Source organism: Pseudophryne corroboree, chromosome 9 (assembly GCF_028390025.1).
Source record: "Pseudophryne corroboree isolate aPseCor3 chromosome 9, aPseCor3.hap2, whole genome shotgun sequence".
NCBI classification, from domain to species: domain Eukaryota; kingdom Metazoa; phylum Chordata; class Amphibia; order Anura; family Myobatrachidae; genus Pseudophryne; species Pseudophryne corroboree.
The window spans coordinates 36,025,821-36,044,948 of NC_086452.1; the positions used below are offsets into that span (position 1 = coordinate 36,025,821).

At 48.9% G+C, this 19,128-nt stretch overlaps 1 protein-coding gene across 3 annotated transcripts in view; it reads right to left on the minus strand.

The window, feature by feature from the left end:
- The window catches only part of DNAJC6 (DnaJ heat shock protein family (Hsp40) member C6), a 275,117-nt gene that overhangs the window by 100,682 nt on the left and 155,307 nt on the right, over positions 1–19,128 (minus strand). For all 3 annotated transcript variants that reach the window (XM_063939170.1, XM_063939171.1, XM_063939169.1), the window contains 2 exons: positions 18,522–18,587; positions 15,477–15,611 (listed from right to left, as the gene is read on the minus strand). In XM_063939170.1, coding sequence (XP_063795240.1) covers positions 15,477–15,611; positions 18,522–18,587 — 201 coding nt within the window. The remainder of the gene's footprint in view (positions 1–15,476; positions 15,612–18,521; positions 18,588–19,128) is intronic.

A 19,128-nucleotide genomic window follows, 5' to 3' on the forward strand; every position in this document is an offset into this window, starting at 1 on the left:
TGCAGGACACTGTTACTGTGTGATGTGTAGGGATCACTTCCGCTGCAACGTGCAGGGCCACTGTTATTGTGTGATGTGTAGGGATCACTTCTGGTGCAACGTGCAGGCCACTGTTATTGTGTAATATGTAGGGATCACTTCTGCTGCAACGTGCAGGGCCACTGTTACTGTGTTATGTGTAGGGATCACTTCCGCTGCAACGTGCAGGCCACTGTTATTGTGTAATATGTAGGGATCACTTCTGCTGCAACGTGCAGGGCCACTGTTATTGTGTGATGTGTAGGGATCACTTCTGCTGCAACGTGCAGGCCAGTGTTACTGTGTGATGTGTAGGGATCACTTCTGTTGCAACGTGCAGGCCAGTGTTATTGTGTGATGTGTAGGGATCACTTCTGCTGCAACGTGCAGGCCACTGTTATTGTGTGATGTGTAGGGATCACTTCTGCTGCAACGTGCAGGCCACTGTTATTGTGTTATGTGTAGGGATCACTTCTGCTGCAACGTGCAGGGCCACTGTTATTGTGTGATGTGTAGGGATCACTTCTGCTGCAACGTGCAGGCCAGTGTTACTGTGTGATGTGTAGGGATCACTTCTGCTGCAACGTGCAGGACACTGTTATTGTGTGATGTGTAGGGATCACTTCTGTTGCAACGTGCAGGCCACTGTTATTGTGTGATGTGTAGGGATCACTTCTGCTGCAACGTGCAGGGCCACTGTTATTGTGTTATGTGTAGGGATCACTTCTGCTGCAACGTGTATGGCCACTGTTATTGTGTGATGTGTAGGGATCACTTCCGCTGCAACGTGCAGGGCCACTGTTATTGTGTTATGTGTAGGGATCACTTCCGCTGCAACGTGCAGGGCCAGTGTTATTGTGTTATGTGTAGGGATCACTTCTGCTGCAACGTGCAGGCCACTGTTATTGTGTTATGTGTAGGGATCACTTCTGCTGCAACGTGCAGGTCACTGTTACTGTGTGATGTGTAGGGATCACTTCTGCTGCAACGTGCAGGCCACTGTTATTGTGTTATGTGTAGGGATCACTTCTGCTGCAACGTGCAGGCCACTGTTATTGTGTGATGTGTAGGGATCACTTCTGCTGCAACGTGCAGGCCACTGTTATTGTGTGATGTGTAGGGATCACTTCTGGTGCAACGTGCAGGCCACTGTTATTGTGTGATGTGTAGGGATCACTTCTGCTGCAACGTGCAGGCCACTGTTATTGTGTGATGTGTAGGGATCACTTCTGCTGCAACGTGCAGGGCCACTGTTATTGTGTTATGTGTAGGGATCACTTCTGCTGCAACGTGTATGGCCACTGTTATTGTGTGATGTGTAGGGATCACTTCTGCTGCAACGTGCAGGCCACTGTTATTGTGTGATGTGTAGGGATCACTTCTGCTGCAACATGTATGGCCACTGTTATTGTGTGATGTGTAGGGATCACTTCTGCTGCAACGTGCAGGCCACTGTTATTGTGTGATGTGTAGGGATCACTTCTGGTGCAACGTGCAGGCCACTGTTATTGTGTGATGTGTAGGGATCACTTCTGCTGCAACGTGCAGGCCACTGTTATTGTGTGATGTGTAGGGATCACTTCTGCTGCAACGTGCAGGGCCACTGTTATTGTGTTATGTGTAGGGATCACTTCTGCTGCAACGTGTATGGCCACTGTTATTGTGTGATGTGTAGGGATCACTTCTGCTGCAACGTGCAGGGCCACTGTTATTGTGTGATGTGTAGGGATCACTTCTGCTGCAACGTGTATGGCCACTGTTATTGTGTGATGTGTAGGGATCACTTCTGCTGCAACGTGCAGGGCCACTGTTATTGTGTGATGTGTAGGGATCACTTCTGCTGCAACGTGTATGGCCACTGTTATTGTGTGATGTGTAGGGATCACTTCTGCTGCAACGTGCAGGCCACTGTTATTGTGTGATGTGTAGGGATCACTTCTGCTGCAACGTGCAGGGCCACTGTTATTGTGTGATGTGTAGGGATCACATCTGCTGCAACGTGTATGGCCACTGTTATTGTGTGATGTGTAGGGATCACTTCTGCTGCAACGTGTATGGCCACTGTTATTGTGTGATGTGTAGGGATCACTTCCGCTGCAACGTGCAGGCCACTGTTATTGTGTGATGTGTAGGGATCACTTCTGCTGCAACGTGCAGGACACTGTTATTGTGTGATGTGTAGGGATCACTTCTGCTGCAACGTGCAGGCCACTGTTATTGTGTGATGTGTAGGGATCACTTCTGCTGCAACGTGCAGGGCCACTGTTACTGTGTGATGTGTAGGGATCACTTCTGCTGCAACGTGCAGGCCACTGTTATTGTGTGATGTGTAGGGATCACTTCTGCTGCAACGTGCAGGCCAGTGTTATTGTGTGATGTGTAGGGATCACTTCTGCTGCAACGTGCAGGCCACTGTTATTGTGTGATGTGTAGGGATCACATCTGCTGCAACGTGCAGGCCACTGTTATTGTGTGATGTGTAGGGATCACTTCTGCTGCAACGTGTATGGCCACTGTTATTGTGTGATGTGTAGGGATCACTTCTGCTGCAACGTGTATGGCCAGTGTTATTGTGTGATGTGTAGGGATCACTTCTGCTGCAACGTGTATGGCCAGTGTTATTGTGTGATGTGTAGGGATCACTTCTGCTGCAACGTGTATGGCCAGTGTTATTGTGTGATGTGTAGGGATCACTTCTGCTGCAACGTGTATGGCCAGTGTTATTGTGTGATGTGTAGGGATCACTTCTGCTGCAACGTGTATGGCCACTGTTATTGTGTGATGTGTAGGGATCACTTCCGCTGCAACGTGCAGGCCACTGTTATTGTGTGATGTGTAGGGATCACTTCTGGTGCAACGTGCAGGACACTGTTATTGTGTGATGTGTAGGGATCACTTCTGCTGCAACGTGTATGGCCAGTGTTATTTTGTGATGTGTAGGGATCACTTCCGCTGCAACGTGCAGGCCACTGTTATTGTGTTATGTGTAGGGATCACTTCTGCTGCAACGTGTATGGCCAGTGTTATTGTGTGATGTGTAGGGATCACTTCTGATGCAACGTGCAGGCCAGTGTTATTGTGTGATGTGTAGGGATCACTTCTGATGCAACGTGCAGGCCACTGTTATTGTGTGATGTGTAGGGATCACTTCTGGTGCAACGTGCAGGCCAGTGTTATTGTGTGATGTGTAGGGATCACTTCTGGTGCAACGTGCAGGCCACTGTTATTGTGTGATGTGTAGGGATCACTTCTGGTGCAACGTGCAGGCCACTGTTATTGTGTGATGTGTAGGGATCACTTCTGGTGCAACGTGCAGGCCAGTGTTATTGTGTGATGTGTAGGGATCACTTCTGCTGCAACGTGCAGGACACTGTTATTGTGTTATGTGTAGGGATCACTTCTGCTGCAACGTGTATGGCCAGTGTTATTGTGTGATGTGTAGGGATCACTTCTGATGCAACGTGCAGGCCAGTGTTATTGTGTGATGTGTAGGGATCACTTCTGATGCAACGTGCAGGCCACTGTTATTGTGTGATGTGTAGGGATCACTTCTGGTGCAACGTGCAGGCCAGTGTTATTGTGTGATGTGTAGGGATCACTTCCGCTGCAACGTGCAGGGCCACTGTTATTGTGTGATGTGTAGGGATCACTTCCGCTGCAACGTGCAGGGCCACTGTTATTGTGTGATGTGTAGGGATCACTTCTGCTGCAACGTGTATGGCCACTGTTATTGTGTGATGTGTAGGGATCACTTCTGCTGCAACGTGTATGGCCAGTGTTATTGTGTGATGTGTAGGGATCACATCTGCTGCAACGTGCAGGCCACTGTTACTGTGTTATGTGTAGGGATCACTTCCGCTGCAACGTGCAGGGCCACTGTTATTGTGTGATGTGTAGGGATCACTTCTGGTGCAACGTGCAGGCCAGTGTTATTGTGTGATGTGTAGGGATCACTTCTGCTGCAACGTGCAGGACACTGTTATTGTGTAATATGTAGGGATCACTTCTGCTGCAACGTGCAGGGCCACTGTTATTGTGTGATGTGTAGGGATCACTTCTGTTGCAACGTGCAGGCCAGTGTTATTGTGTGATGTGTAGGGATCACTTCTGCTGCAACGTGCAGGCCACTGTTATTGTGTGATGTGTAGGGATCACTTCTGGTGCAACGTGCAGGCCAGTGTTATTGTGTGATGTGTAGGGATCACTTCTGCTGCAACGTGCAGGACACTGTTATTGTGTAATATGTAGGGATCACTTCTGCTGCAACGTGCAGGGCCACTGTTATTGTGTGATGTGTAGGGATCACTTCTGTTGCAACGTGCAGGCCACTGTTATTGTGTGATGTGTAGGGATCACTTCTGCTGCAACGTGCAGGACACTGTTATTGTGTAATATGTAGGGATCACTTCTGCTGCAACGTGCAGGCCACTGTTATTGTGTGATGTGTAGGGATCACTTCTGCTGCAACGTGCAGGCCACTGTTACTGTGTTATGTGTAGGGATCACTTCCGCTGCAACGTGCAGGGCCACTGTTATTGTGTGATGTGTAGGGATCACTTCTGCTGCAACGTGCAGGACACTGTTATTGTGTGATGTGTAGGGATCACTTCTGCTGCAACGTGCAGGCCACTGTTATTGTGTGATGTGTAGGGATCACTTCTGCTGCAACGTGCAGGACACTGTTATTGTGTTATGTGTAGGGATCACTTCTGCTGCAACGTGCAGGCCACTGTTATTGTGTGATGTGTAGGGATCACTTCTGCTGCAACGTGCAGGCCACTGTTATTGTGTGATGTGTAGGGATCACTTCTGCTGCAACGTGCAGGACACTGTTATTGTGTGATGTGTAGGGATCACTTCTGCTGCAACGTGCAGGCCACTGTTATTGTGTGATGTGTAGGGATCACTTCTGCTGCAACGTGCAGGCCACTGTTATTGTGTGATGTGTAGGGATCACTTCTGGTGCAACGTGCAGGCCACTGTTATTGTGTAATATGTAGGGATCACTTCTGCTGCAACGTGCAGGGCCACTGTTACTGTGTGATGTGTAGGGATCACTTCTGCTGCAACGTGCAGGCCACTGTTATTGTGTGATGTGTAGGGATCATTTCTGCTGCAACGTGTATGGCCACTGTTATTGTGTGATGTGTAGGGATCACTTCTGCTGCAACGTGCAGGCCACTGTTATTGTGTTATGTGTAGGGATCACTTCTGTTGCAACGTGCAGGCCAGTGTTATTGTGTGATGTGTAGGGATCACTTCTGTTGCAACGTGCAGGTCACTGTTATTGTGTTATGTGTAGGGATCACTTCTGCTGCAACGTGCAGGACACTGTTATTGTGTGATGTGTAGGGATCACTTCTGTTGCAACGTGCAGGCCAGTGTTATTGTGTGATGTGTAGGGATCACTTCTGTTGCAACGTGCAGGCCACTGTTATTGTGTGATGTGTAGGGATCACTTCTGCTGCAACGTGCAGGCCACTGTTATTGTGTGATGTGTAGGGATCACTTCCGCTGCAACGTGCAGGCCACTGTTATTGTGTTATGTGTAGGGATCACTTCTGCTGCAACGTGCAGGCCACTGTTATTGTGTTATGTGTAGGGATCACTTCTGCTGCAACGTGTATGGCCAGTGTTATTGTGTGATGTGTAGGGTTCACTTCTGTTGCAACGTGCAGGCCACTGTTATTGTGTGATGTGTAGGGATCACTTCTGCTGCAACGTGCAGGCCTCTGTTATTGTGTTATGTGTAGGGATCACTTCTGCTGCAACGTGTATGGCCAGTGTTATTGTGTGATGTGTAGGGATCACTTCTGCTGCAACGTGTATGGCCACTGTTATTGTGTGATGTGTAGGGATCACTTCTGCTGCAACGTGCAGGCCACTGTTATTGTGTGATGTGTAGGGATCACTTCTGCTGCAACGTGCAGGCCAGTGTTATTGTGTGATGTGTAGGGATCACTTCTGCTGCAACGTGCAGGGCCACTGTTATTGTGTGATGTGTAGGGATCACTTCTGCTGCAACGTGTATGGCCACTGTTATTGTGTTATGTGTAGGGATCACTTCCGCTGCAACGTGCAGGACACTGTTATTGTGTGATGTGTAGGGATCACTTCTGCTGCAACGTGTATGGCCACTGTTATTGTGTTATGTGTAGGGATCACTTCTGCTGCAACGTGCAGGGCCACTGTTATTGTGTGATGTGTAGGGATCACTTCTGCTGCAACGTGCAGGCCACTGTTATTGTGTGATGTGTAGGGATCACTTCTGCTGCAACGTGCAGGCCTCTGTTATTGTGTTATGTGTAGGGATCACTTCTGCTGCAACGTGTATGGCCAGTGTTATTGTGTGATGTGTAGGGATCACTTCTGCTGCAACGTGTATGGCCACTGTTATTGTGTGATGTGTAGGGATCACTTCTGCTGCAACGTGCAGGCCACTGTTATTGTGTGATGTGTAGGGATCACTTCTGCTGCAACGTGCAGGCCAGTGTTATTGTGTGATGTGTAGGGATCACTTCTGCTGCAACGTGCAGGGCCACTGTTATTGTGTGATGTGTAGGGATCACTTCTGCTGCAACGTGCAGGCCACTGTTATTGTGTGATGTGTAGGGATCACTTCCGCTGCAACATGCAGGGCCACTGTTATTGTGTTATGTGTAGGGATCACTTCTGTTGCAACGTGCAGGCCAGTGTTATTGTGTGATGTGTAGGGATCACTTCTGCTGCAACGTGTATGGCCAGTGTTATTGTGTGATGTGTAGGGATCACTTCTGCTGCAACGTGCAGGCCACTGTTATTGTGTTATGTGTAGGGATCACTTCTGCTGCAACGTGTATGGCCAGTGTTATTGTGTGATGTGTAGGGATCACTTCTGCTGCAACGTGTATGGCCACTGTTATTGTGTGATGTGTAGGGATCACTTCTGCTGCAACGTGCAGGCCTCTGTTATTGTGTGATGTGTAGGGATCACTTCTGCTGCAACGTGCAGGGCCAGTGTTATTGTGTGATGTGTAGGGATCACTTCTGCTGCAACGTGCAGGACACTGTTATTGTGTTATGTGTAGGGATCACTTCTGCTGCAACGTGCAGGGCCAGTGTTATTGTGTGATGTGTAGGGATCACTTCTGCTGCAACGTGCAGGGCCAGTGTTATTGTGTGATGTGTAGGGATCACTTCTGCTGCAACGTGCAGGCCTCTGTTATTGTGTGATGTGTAGGGATCACTTCTGCTGCAACGTGCAGGGCCAGTGTTATTGTGTGATGTGTAGGGATCACTTCTGCTGCAACGTGCAGGGCCACTGTTATTGTGTGATGTGTAGGGATCACTTCTGCTGCTACGTGTATGGCCTCTGTTATTGTGTGATGTGTAGGGATCACTTCTGCTGCAACGTGCAGGGCCAGTGTTATTGTGTGATGTGTAGGGATCACTTCTGCTGCAACGTGCAGGGCCACTGTTATTGTGTGATGTGTAGGGATCACTTCTGCTGCTACGTGTATGGCCAGTGTTATTGTGTGATGTGTAGGGATCACTTCCGCTGCAACGTGCAGGGCCACTGTTATTGTGTTATGTGTAGGGATCACTTCTGCTGCAACGTGCAGGCCAGTGTTATTGAGTTATGTGTAGGGATCACTTCTGCTGCAACGTGCAGGACACTGTTACTGTGTGATGTGTAGGGATCACTTCTGCTGCAACGTGCAGGCCACTGTTATTGTGTGATGTGTAGGGATCACTTCTGCTGCAACGTGCAGGCCACTGTTATTGTGTGATGTGTAGGGATCACTTCTGCTGCAACGTGCAGGCCACTGTTATTGTGTGATGTGTAGGGATCACTTCTGCTGCAACGTGCAGGACACTGTTACTGTGTGATGTGTAGGGATCACTTCTGCTGCAACGTGCAGGGCCACTGTTACTGTGTGATGTGTAGGGATCACTTCTGCTGCAACGTGCAGGGCCAGTGTTATTGTGTGATGTGTAGGGATCACTTCTGCTGCAACGTGCAGGGCCAGTGTTATTGTGTGATGTGTAGGGATCACTTCTGATGCAACGTGCAGGCCACTGTTACTGTGTGATGTGTAGGGATCACTTCTGCTGCAACGTGCAGGTCACTGTTATTGTGTGATGTGTAGGGATCACTTCTGCTGCAACGTGCAGGCCACTGTTATTGTGTGATGTGTAGGGATCACTTCTGCTGCAACGTGTATGGCCAGTGTTATTGTGTGATGTGTAGGGATCACTTCTGGTGCAACGTGCAGGCCACTGTTATTGTGTTATGTGTAGGGATCACTTCTGGTGCAACGTGCAGGACACTGTTATTGTGTGATGTGTAGGGATCACTTCTGCTGCAACGTGCAGGGCCACTGTTACTGTGTGATGTGTAGGGATCACTTCTGGTGCAACGTGCAGGACACTGTTATTGTGTGATGTGTAGGGATCACTTCTGCTGCAACGTGTATGGCCAGTGTTATTTTGTGATGTGTAGGGATCACTTCCGCTGCAACGTGCAGGCCACTGTTATTGTGTTATGTGTAGGGATCACTTCTGCTGCAACGTGCAGGCCAGTGTTATTGTGTGATGTGTAGGGATCACTTCTGCTGCAACGTGTATGGCAAGTGTTATTGTGTGATGTGTAGGGATCACTTCTGCTGCAACGTGTATGGCCAGTGTTATTGTGTGATGTGTAGGGATCACTTCTGCTGCAACGTGCAGGACACTGTTATTGTGTTATGTGTAGGGATCACTTCTGCTGCAACGTGTATGGCCAGTGTTATTGTGTGATGTGTAGGGATCACTTCTGCTGCAACGTGTATGGCCACTGTTATTGTGTTATGTGTAGGGTTCACTTCTGCTGCAACGTGCAGGCCACTGTTATTGTGTGATGTGTAGGGATCACTTCTGCTGCAACGTGCAGGACACTGTTATTGTGTGATGTGTAGGGATCACTTCCGCTGCAACGTGCAGGCCACTGTTATTGTGTGATGTGTAGGGATCACTTCCGCTGCAACGTGCAGGGCCACTGTTATTGTGTGATGTGTAGGGATCACTTCTGCTGCAACGTGCAGGGCCACTGTTATTGTGTTATGTGTAGGGATCACTTCTGCTGCAACGTGCAGGTCACTGTTATTGTGTGATGTGTAGGGATCACTTCTGCTGCAACGTGTATGGCCACTGTTATTGTGTGATGTGTAGGGATCACTTCTGCTGCAACGTGTATGGCCACTGTTATTGTGTGATGTGTAGGGATCACTTCTGCTGCAACGTGCAGGCCAGTGTTATTGTGTGATGTGTAGGGTTCACTTCTGTTGCAACGTGCAGGCCACTGTTATTGTGTTATGTGTAGGGATCACTTCTGCTGCAACGTGTATGGCCACTGTTATTGTGTGATGTGTAGGGATCACTTCTGCTGCAACGTGCAGGCCACTGTTATTGTGTTATGTGTAGGGATCACTTCTGCTGCAACGTGTATGGCCACTGTTATTGTGTGATGTGTAGGGATCACTTCTGCTGCAACGTGTATGGCCACTGTTATTGTGTGATGTGTAGGGATCACTTCTGATGCAACGTGCAGGACACTGTTATTGTGTTATGTGTAGGGATCACTTCTGCTGCAACGTGCAGGGCCACTGTTATTGTGTTATGTGTAGGGATCACTTCTGCTGCAACGTGCAGGCCACTGTTATTGTGTGATGTGTAGGGATCACTTCTGCTGCAACGTGTATGGCCACTGTTATTGTGTGATGTGTAGGGATCACTTCTGCTGCAACGTGCAGGCCACTGTTATTGTGTTATGTGTAGGGATCACTTCTGCTGCAACGTGTATGGCCACTGTTATTGTGTGATGTGTAGGGATCACTTCTGCTGCAACGTGCAGGCCACTGTTATTGTGTTATGTGTAGGGATCACTTCTGCTGCAACGTGTATGGCCAGTGTTACTGTGTGATGTGTAGGGATCACTTCTGTTGCAACGTGCAGGCCAGTGTTATTGTGTGATGTGTAGGGTTCACTTCTGTTGCAACGTGCAGGGCCAGTGTTATTGTGTGATGTGTAGGGATCACTTCTGCTGCAACGTGCAGGCCACTGTTATTGTGTGATGTGTAGGGATCACTTCCCCTGCAACGTGTATGGCCACTGTTACTGTGTGATGTGTAGGGATCACTTCTGCTGCAACGTGCAGGCCACTGTTATTGTGTGATGTGTAGGGATCACTTCTGCTGCAACGTGCAGGCCACTGTTATTGTGTGATGTGTAGGGATCACTTCTGCTGCAACGTGCAGGCCACTGTTATTGTGTGATGTGTAGGGATCACCTCTGCTGCAACGTGCAGGCCACTGTTATTGAGTTATGTGTAGGGATCACTTCTGCTGCAACGTGCAGGCCACTGTTATTGTGTTATGTGTAGGGATCACTTCTGCTGCAACGTGCAGGCCAGTGTTATTGTGTGATGTGTAGGGATCACCTCTGCTGCAACGTGCAGGCCACTGTTATTGAGTTATGTGTAGGGATCACTTCTGATGCAACGTGCAGGCCACTGTTACTGTGTGATGTGTAGGGATCACTTCTGCTGCAACGTGCAGGCCACTGTTACTGTGTGATGTGTAGGGATCACTTCTGCTGCAACGTGCAGGCCAGTTATTGTGTGATGTGTAGGGATCACTTCTGCTGCAACGTGTATGGCCAGTGTTATTGTGTGATGTGTAGGGATCACTTCCGCTGCAACGTGCAGGGCCACTGTTATTGTGTTATGTGTAGGGATCACTTCTGCTGCAACGTGCAGGGCCACTGTTATTGTGTGATGTGTAGGGATCACTTCTGGTGCAACGTGCAGGCCACTGTTATTGTGTTATGTGTAGGGATCACTTCTGCTGCAACGTGCAGGACACTGTTATTGTGTGATGTGTAGGGATCACTTCTGTTGCAACGTGCAGGCCACTGTTACTGTGTGATGTGTAGGGATCACTTCTGCTGCAACGTGCAGGCCACTGTTATTGTGTGATGTGTAGGGATCACTTCTGCTGCAACGTGCAGGCCACTGTTACTGTGTGATGTGTAGGGATCACTTCTGCTGCAACGTGCAGGCCACTGTTATTGTGTGATGTGTAGGGATCACTTCTGCTGCAACGTGCAGGACACTGTTATTGTGTGATGTGTAGGGATCACTTCTGTTGCAACGTGCAGGCCACTGTTACTGTGTAATATGTAGGGATCACTTCTGCTGCAACGTGCAGGCCACTGTTATTGTGTGATGTGTAGGGATCACTTCTGCTGCAACGTGCAGGCCAGTGTTATTGTGTGATGTGTAGGGATCACTTCTGTTGCAACGTGCAGGCCACTGTTACTGTGTGATGTGTAGGGATCACTTCTGCTGCAACGTGCAGGCCACTGTTATTGTGTGATGTGTAGGGATCACTTCTGCTGCAACGTGCAGGCCAGTGTTATTGTGTGATGTGTAGGGATCACTTCTGCTGCAACGTGCAGGGCCACTGTTATTGTGTGATGTGTAGGGATCACTTCTGCTGCAACGTGCAGGCCAGTGTTATTGTGTGATGTGTAGGGATCACTTCTGCTGCAACGTGCAGGCCACTGTTATTGTGTGATGTGTAGGGATCACTTCTGCTGCAACGTGCAGGTCACTGTTATTGTGTGATGTGTAGGGATCACTTCTGGTGCAACGTGCAGGCCAGTGTTATTGTGTGATGTGTAGGGATCACTTCTGCTGCAACGTGCAGGCCACTGTTATTGTGTGATGTGTAGGGATCACTTCTGCTGCAACATGCAGGCCACTGTTATTGTGTTATGTGTAGGGATCACTTCTGCTGCAACGTGCAGGCCACTGTTACTGTGTGATGTGTAGGGATCACTTCTGCTGCAACGTGTATGGCCACTGTTATTGTGTTATGTGTAGGGATCACTTCTGATGCAACGTGCAGGGCCACTGTTATTGTGTGATGTGTAGGGATCACTTCTGATGCAACGTGCAGGTCACTGTTATTGTGTGATGTGTAGGGATCACTTCTGCTGCAACGTGCAAGCCACTGTTATTGTGTGATGTGTAGGGATCACTTCTGCTGCAACGTGCAGGGCCACTGTTATTGTGTGATGTGTAGGGATCACTTCTGCTGCAACGTGCAGGCCAGTGTTATTGTGTGATGTGTAGGGATCACTTCTGCTGCAACGTGCAGGCCACTGTTATTGTGTGATGTGTAGGGATCACTTCTGCTGCAACGTGCAGGTCACTGTTATTGTGTGATGTGTAGGGATCACTTCTGGTGCAACGTGCAGGCCAGTGTTATTGTGTGATGTGTAGGGATCACTTCTGCTGCAACGTGCAGGCCACTGTTATTGTGTGATGTGTAGGGATCACTTCTGCTGCAACATGCAGGCCACTGTTATTGTGTTATGTGTAGGGATCACTTCTGCTGCAACGTGCAGGCCACTGTTACTGTGTGATGTGTAGGGATCACTTCTGCTGCAACGTGTATGGCCACTGTTATTGTGTTATGTGTAGGGATCACTTCTGATGCAACGTGCAGGGCCACTGTTATTGTGTGATGTGTAGGGATCACTTCTGATGCAACGTGCAGGTCACTGTTATTGTGTGATGTGTAGGGATCACTTCTGCTGCAACGTGCAAGCCACTGTTATTGTGTGATGTGTAGGGATCACTTCTGCTGCAACGTGTATGGCCACTGTTATTGTGTTATGTGTAGGGATCACTTCTGATGCAACGTGCAGGGCCACTGTTATTGTGTGATGTGTAGGGATCACTTCTGATGCAACGTGCAGGTCACTGTTATTGTGTGATGTGTAGGGATCACTTCAGCTGCAACGTGCAGGGCCACTGTTATTGTGTGATGTGTAGGGATCACTTCTGCTGCAACGTGTATGGCCACTGTTATTGTGTTATGTGTAGGGATCACTTCTGATGCAACGTGCAGGGCCACTGTTATTGTGTGATGTGTAGGGATCACTTCTGATGCAACGTGCAGGCCACTGTTACTGTGTGATGTGTAGGGATCACTTCTGCTGCAACGTGCAGGGCCACTGTTATTGTGTTATGTGTAGGGATCACTTCTGATGCAACGTGCAGGGCCACTGTTATTGTGTGATGTGTAGGGATCACTTCTGATGCAACGTGCAGGCCACTGTTACTGTGTGATGTGTAGGGATCACTTCTGCTGCAACGTGCAGGGCCACTGTTACTGTGTGATGTGTAGGGATCACTTCTGCTGCAACGTGCAGGCCACTGTTATTGTGTTATGTGTAGGGATCACTTCTGCTGCAACGTGCAGGCCACTGTTATTGTGTTATGTGTAGGGATCACTTCTGCTGCAACGTGCAGGGCCACTGTTATTGTGTGATGTGTAGGGATCACTTCAGCTGCAACGTGCAGGTCACTGTTATTGTGTGATGTGTAGGGATCACTTCCCCTGCAACGTGCAGGCCACTGTTATTGTGTGATGTGTAGGGATCACTTCTGCTGCAACGTGTATGGCCACTGTTATTGTGTGATGTGTAGGGATCACTTCTGCTGCAACGTGCAGGCCACTGTTATTGTGTGATGTGTAGGGATCACTTCAGCTGCAACGTGCAGGCCACTGTTATTGTGTGATGTGTAGGGATCACCTCTGCTGCAACGTGCAGGCCACTGTTATTGTGTGATGTGTAGGGATCACTTCAGCTGCAACGTGCAGGCCACTGTTATTGTGTGATGTGTAGGGATCACTTCTGCTGCAACGTGTATGGTCACTGTTATTGTGTGATGTGTAGGGATCACTTCTGCTGCAACGTGCAGGCCACTGTTATTGTGTTATGTGTAGGGATCACATCTGCTGCAACGTGCAGGCCACTGTTATTGTGTGATGTGTAGGGATCACTTCTGCTGCAACGTGCAGGCCACTGTTATTGTGTGATGTGTAGGGATCACTTCTGCTGCAACGTGCAGGCCACTGTTATTGTGTGATGTGTAGGGATCACTTCTGCTGCAACGTGCAGGCCACTGTTATTGTGTGATGTGTAGGGATCACTTCTGCTGCAACGTGCAGGCCACTGTTATTGTGTGATGTGTAGGGATCACTTCTGCTGCAACGTGCAGGGCCACTGTTATTGTGTGATGTGTAGGGATCACCTCTGCTGCAACGTGTATGGCCAGTGTTATTGTGTGATGTGTAGGGATCACCTCTGCTGCAACGTGTATGGCCACTGTTATTGTGTGATGTGTAGGGATCACTTCTGCTGCAACGTGCAGGACACTGTTATTGTGTGATGTGTAGGGATCACTTCTGCTGCAACGTGCAGGCCACTGTTATTGTGTGATGTGTAGGGATCACTTCTGCTGCAACGTGCAGGCCACTGTTATTGTGTGATGTGTAGGGATCACTTCTGCTGCAACGTGCAGGGCCACTGTTATTGTGTGATGTGTAGGGATCACCTCTGCTGCAACGTGTATGGCCAGTGTTATTGTGTGATGTGTAGGGATCACCTCTGCTGCAACGTGTATGGCCACTGTTATTGTGTGATGTGTAGGGATCACTTCTGCTGCAACGTGCAGGACACTGTTATTGTGTGATGTGTAGGGATCACTTCTGTGCAACGTGTATGGCCAGTGTTATTGTGTGATGTGTAGGGATCACTTCTGCTGCAACGTGCAGGCCACTGTTATTGTGTGATGTGTAGGGATCACTTCTGCTGCAACGTGCAGGCCACTGTTACTGTGTGATGTGTAGGGATCACTTCTGCTGCAACGTGCAGGTCACTGTTATTGTGTGATGTGTAGGGATCACTTCTGCTGCAACGTGCAGGCCACTGTTATTGTGTGATGTGTAGGGATCACTTCTGCTGCTACGTGTATGGCCAGTGTTATTGTGTGATGTGTAGGGATCACTTCTGTGCAACGTGTATGGCCACTGTTACTGTGTGATGTGTAGGGATCACTTCTGCTGCTACGTGTATGGCCAGTGTTATTGTGTGATGTGTAGGGATCACTTCTGTGCAACGTGTATGGCCAGTGTTATTGTGTGATGTGTAGGGATCACTTCTGCTGCAACGTGCAGGGCCACTGTTATTGTGTGATGTGTAGGGATCACTTCTGCTGCTACGTGTATGGCCAGTGTTATTGTGTGATGTGTAGGGATCACTTCTGCTGCAACGTGCAGGCCAGTGTTACTGTGTGATGTGTAGGGATCACTTCTGCTGCAACGTGCAGGCCAGTGTTATTGTGTGATGTGTAGGGATCACTTCTGCTGCAACGTGCAGGCCACTGTTATTGTGTTATGTGTAGGGATCACTTCTGCTGCAACGTGCAAGCCACTGTTATTGTGTAATATGTAGGGATCACTTCTGCTGAAACGTGTATGGCCAGTGTTATTGTGTAATATGTAGGGATCACTTCCAGTACTGTTATTGTTATTTGAAGGGATAAAGACTACGGCATATGGGATATAAAGAGGAACTAATGTTACCTGTAAGATTTGTACCCAGAGCTCCGAGGTCGGCAAACGGATGCAGGCTCTGCGGCTTGGACTGGTGCAGCGGGGTACCGTGCGGTGATCCGGTGGGACTGGTGGCAGCTGATTTGCTTCCTACCCGTAAACCACCTGTGTAGAGTAGAATCACATTGATAGATCACATAGCGCACAACCCAATTTACAGACACATCCTAGTGCCACTGCCCGGGTTTCATGGCTCGGGCTACAGAGGCGTTTGCAGAGTTGATATTTTTTATGTTTGTAGCGTGAGATTATTGGGCAGGAATACAGAGAAGGGCACGGAGCTATTACCATGATGTTTGGTGGGCGGTCCTCCCCAGTAACTGCATTACCTGCAGCTGCGGCCCCGCTTGGCTCACGGACTGCATCACCGGAAACCTGAAGCTGCTGGCCACCAAATCTCTTGTACTGTGATTATAGGTGCGGATGTAGCGGTGCGTCTTGATTTGGTATATGCAACTTGTGGCAAGTGTACTTCAAAAAGTTGCATGTTTGTGAAAAGAGTGCTCACGCCTGCGAATGTATTCAATACACGACATGACTTGGGCTTTCCTGCTTTCTTATAGTACTTTGATCCTGTATTGCAAGCATTCCCGTCAGCCGCAGATGGCAGATCTTAATTAGTTAATCCCACAATTTACATTTAACTGTTCTCAGAAATACAAGATTCACCTCATTTGAGTAGAGTAAATCAAATCTACCTCCTTCCGTTTATCCCCCCCCCCTCCGGCCCCCGTTACTGTATGTAGCAGGCAGATGACCCAGTATTAGATTATCAGACATATAGAAACTATCATAGCGCAGGAAGCTTAACATGACTTTAGCATGCACCGGAATAAAGGCGCCACTGCAACCCTAGATAAAGAAGGGTGCGGATTATTAGATCTACACTACAAAGGTCTACAGCCAATAGGTCAGACGTGCATGAGGTTGCCAGGGTCAAAAGGTCAACATAGAAAAGGTAGACGGTAGAAAAGGTCAACGTGGTCAAAAGGTCAACAGGGACACGGTCAACACAAAAATGGTAGACATTTTTTTTTTTTGAGGGAGAAGTGTTTTGTCACTTTTCTGCCACAAACAAGCCCCGTTAGTGTGCCGCGTCCCCTCGCACGGCTCGGTTCGCTCGCCATGCTTCCGGCAAGGTGCCTCGCTCCGCTACCGTGCTCGGCACAGGTTACTATTCCCAATCGTAGTCCACGTGGATGGTAAAGTATCGAAAAGTTGAAATCCCCCCCCAAACATTTTTTTGTGTCTACCGTTTTTGTGTCGACCATTTCCATGCTGACCTTTTGACCCCGTCGACGTAATGCACGTCTACCGTTAGTGGTACACCTATTGACTGTAGAACTTTTTAGTTTAGATCTATAGTCCGGATACCGATATGGCTGCCTTCTGACTGTATAGGAAACGCTCTGTGACAGATCATCATAGAAATAAAAGAAAAAAGAATACATGATTTGTACACACAGTGACACATTCAAAATTAAATATAAGTTTAAGTCTCTTGACTTTTTTGGGGGTTGGAGGCTTGTACACTGTATGTATAGACAGATGTTTCCTCAATGTCGCGCCTTAGGAACATTGCAGACTCAGCGAAACACCGCTCACTGGCGGTAATTCAGACCTGATCGCTAGGCTGCGTTTTCGTACAGCGGGCGATCAGGTCAGAACTGCGCATGAATATGCACCGCAATGCGCAGGCGCGTCACACGGGTACAAAGCGGATCGCCGCTCAGCGATGGGTTTGTGCGAAGAATCCATTCGCATGGGCGTTCGCAAGGAGATTGACAGGAAGGGGGCGTATGTGGGTGGCAACTGACCGTTTTCTGGGAGTGTTTGTAAAAACGCAGGCGTGTCCAAGTGTTTGCAGGGAGGGTTCCTGGCGTCAATTACGGTCCTGGACAGGCTGAAGTGATCGCAGCCGCTGAGTAAGCCCTGGGCTGCGCAGAGACTGCACAAGGGAGGTCCTTCTGAGTTGATCGCTCGCTGGCTAGTTTTAGCAGCCGTGCAAACGCTATGCCGCCGCCCACTGGGGAGTGTATTTTAGCTTAGCAGAAGTGAGAACGCATGTGTCGCCGAGCTCTGCAAAAACAGTTTGTGCAGTTTCAGAGTAGCTCTGAACCTACTCAGCGCTTGCGATCACTTCAGCCCATTCGTGTCCGGATTTGACGTCACACATCCGCCCAACGAACGCCCAGCCACGCCTGCGTTTTTTCAGACATGCCTGCGTTTTTGCAAACACTCCCTGAAAACGGTCAGTTGACACCCAGAAACGCCCCCTTCCTGTCAATCTTCTTGCGCCCGTCAGTGCGACTGAAAACTTCGCTTGAACCTGTGCACAACCACAACGGGCCTTGCACCCGTACGTCACACGTTCGCATTGCGGGGCATACTCATGCGCAGAAAAGCCGTTTTCTAGCCTGATCGCTGCGCTGCGAACAACGGCAGCTAGCGATTAACTCGGAATGACCCCCAAGATCTGTTTGTACAGCTCTCCTACACATGCGTTCACACACTCGCAGAGCTAAAATACACTCCCCTATGGGCGGCGACTATGCGAACGCAGGACTGCAATAAAAAACTAGCGAACGAACAGGTCTGAATGACGCAACCGCAAGGAAGCGTCTGTGCAATTCTGTTTAATTAGAATTCGAATGCAGCAGGAGATGTCTGTAGGAGATAGCGAGGATCCGAGTGCTGCGTCTGATACGCTGAGACTTTTAGCCAATCAGCATCTAACTGCCACGTCACAGGCTGGGTTTGATAAATGACAGTTAGGGGCTGATTGGCTGGCGCTTTATCGCCATCCAAGGCTTAGTAAATAGACCCCGTAGTTCAGCATGGGGAAACTCACTCATCACTGTCACGTGCATGGAAAGATGCCTCATCTATGGAGCTTTAAAATAAGAGTTTTCAACTTTTGACTACAGTTCTACAGAACATAAGGAGCCTCTGAGCCGACAGACACAGACAGAGATGCAAGAGACTTATTGTGAAGTTGCGATGAGCTGCTTTTACCTTGAGCGGGGGTGCCCCAGTCCCAGGATCCAGATAAGTCGGGCTGGATGGATACAGACGGGGGAGCTGGCGAGAGAAGACAGAATGATATAGGGTTATGTTCCCAGCACTGAAAGAGATCTGTACGTCCTGTTCTGGCCACATCTGGGGCTCATTCGTTCCATGTAACACTGGGGCCCATCCGTCCCATGGGGGTAATTCTGAGTTGATCGCAGCAACAAGTTTGTTAGCAATTGGGCAAAACCATGTGCACTCCAGGGGGGGCAGATATAACATGTGCAGAGAGAGTTAGATTTGGGTGGGTTATTTTGTTTCTGTGCAGGGTAAATTCTGGCTGCTTTATTTTTGCACTGCAATTTAGATTGCAGATTGAACACACCACACCCAAATCTAACTCTCTCTGCACATGTTATAGCTACCTCCCCTGCAGTGCACATGGTTTTGCCCGACTGCTAACAAAGTTCCTGCTGCGATCAGGCTTCATACGTATCGTTATGAAGCCTTAGAGAGCTCTGTATATATGTTATATAACTGTGCCAAGTACTGCGTAATCCCCCCTCTTCATATCATGCTATAGTCACTGTAGCTGCATGACTGCCCACACACA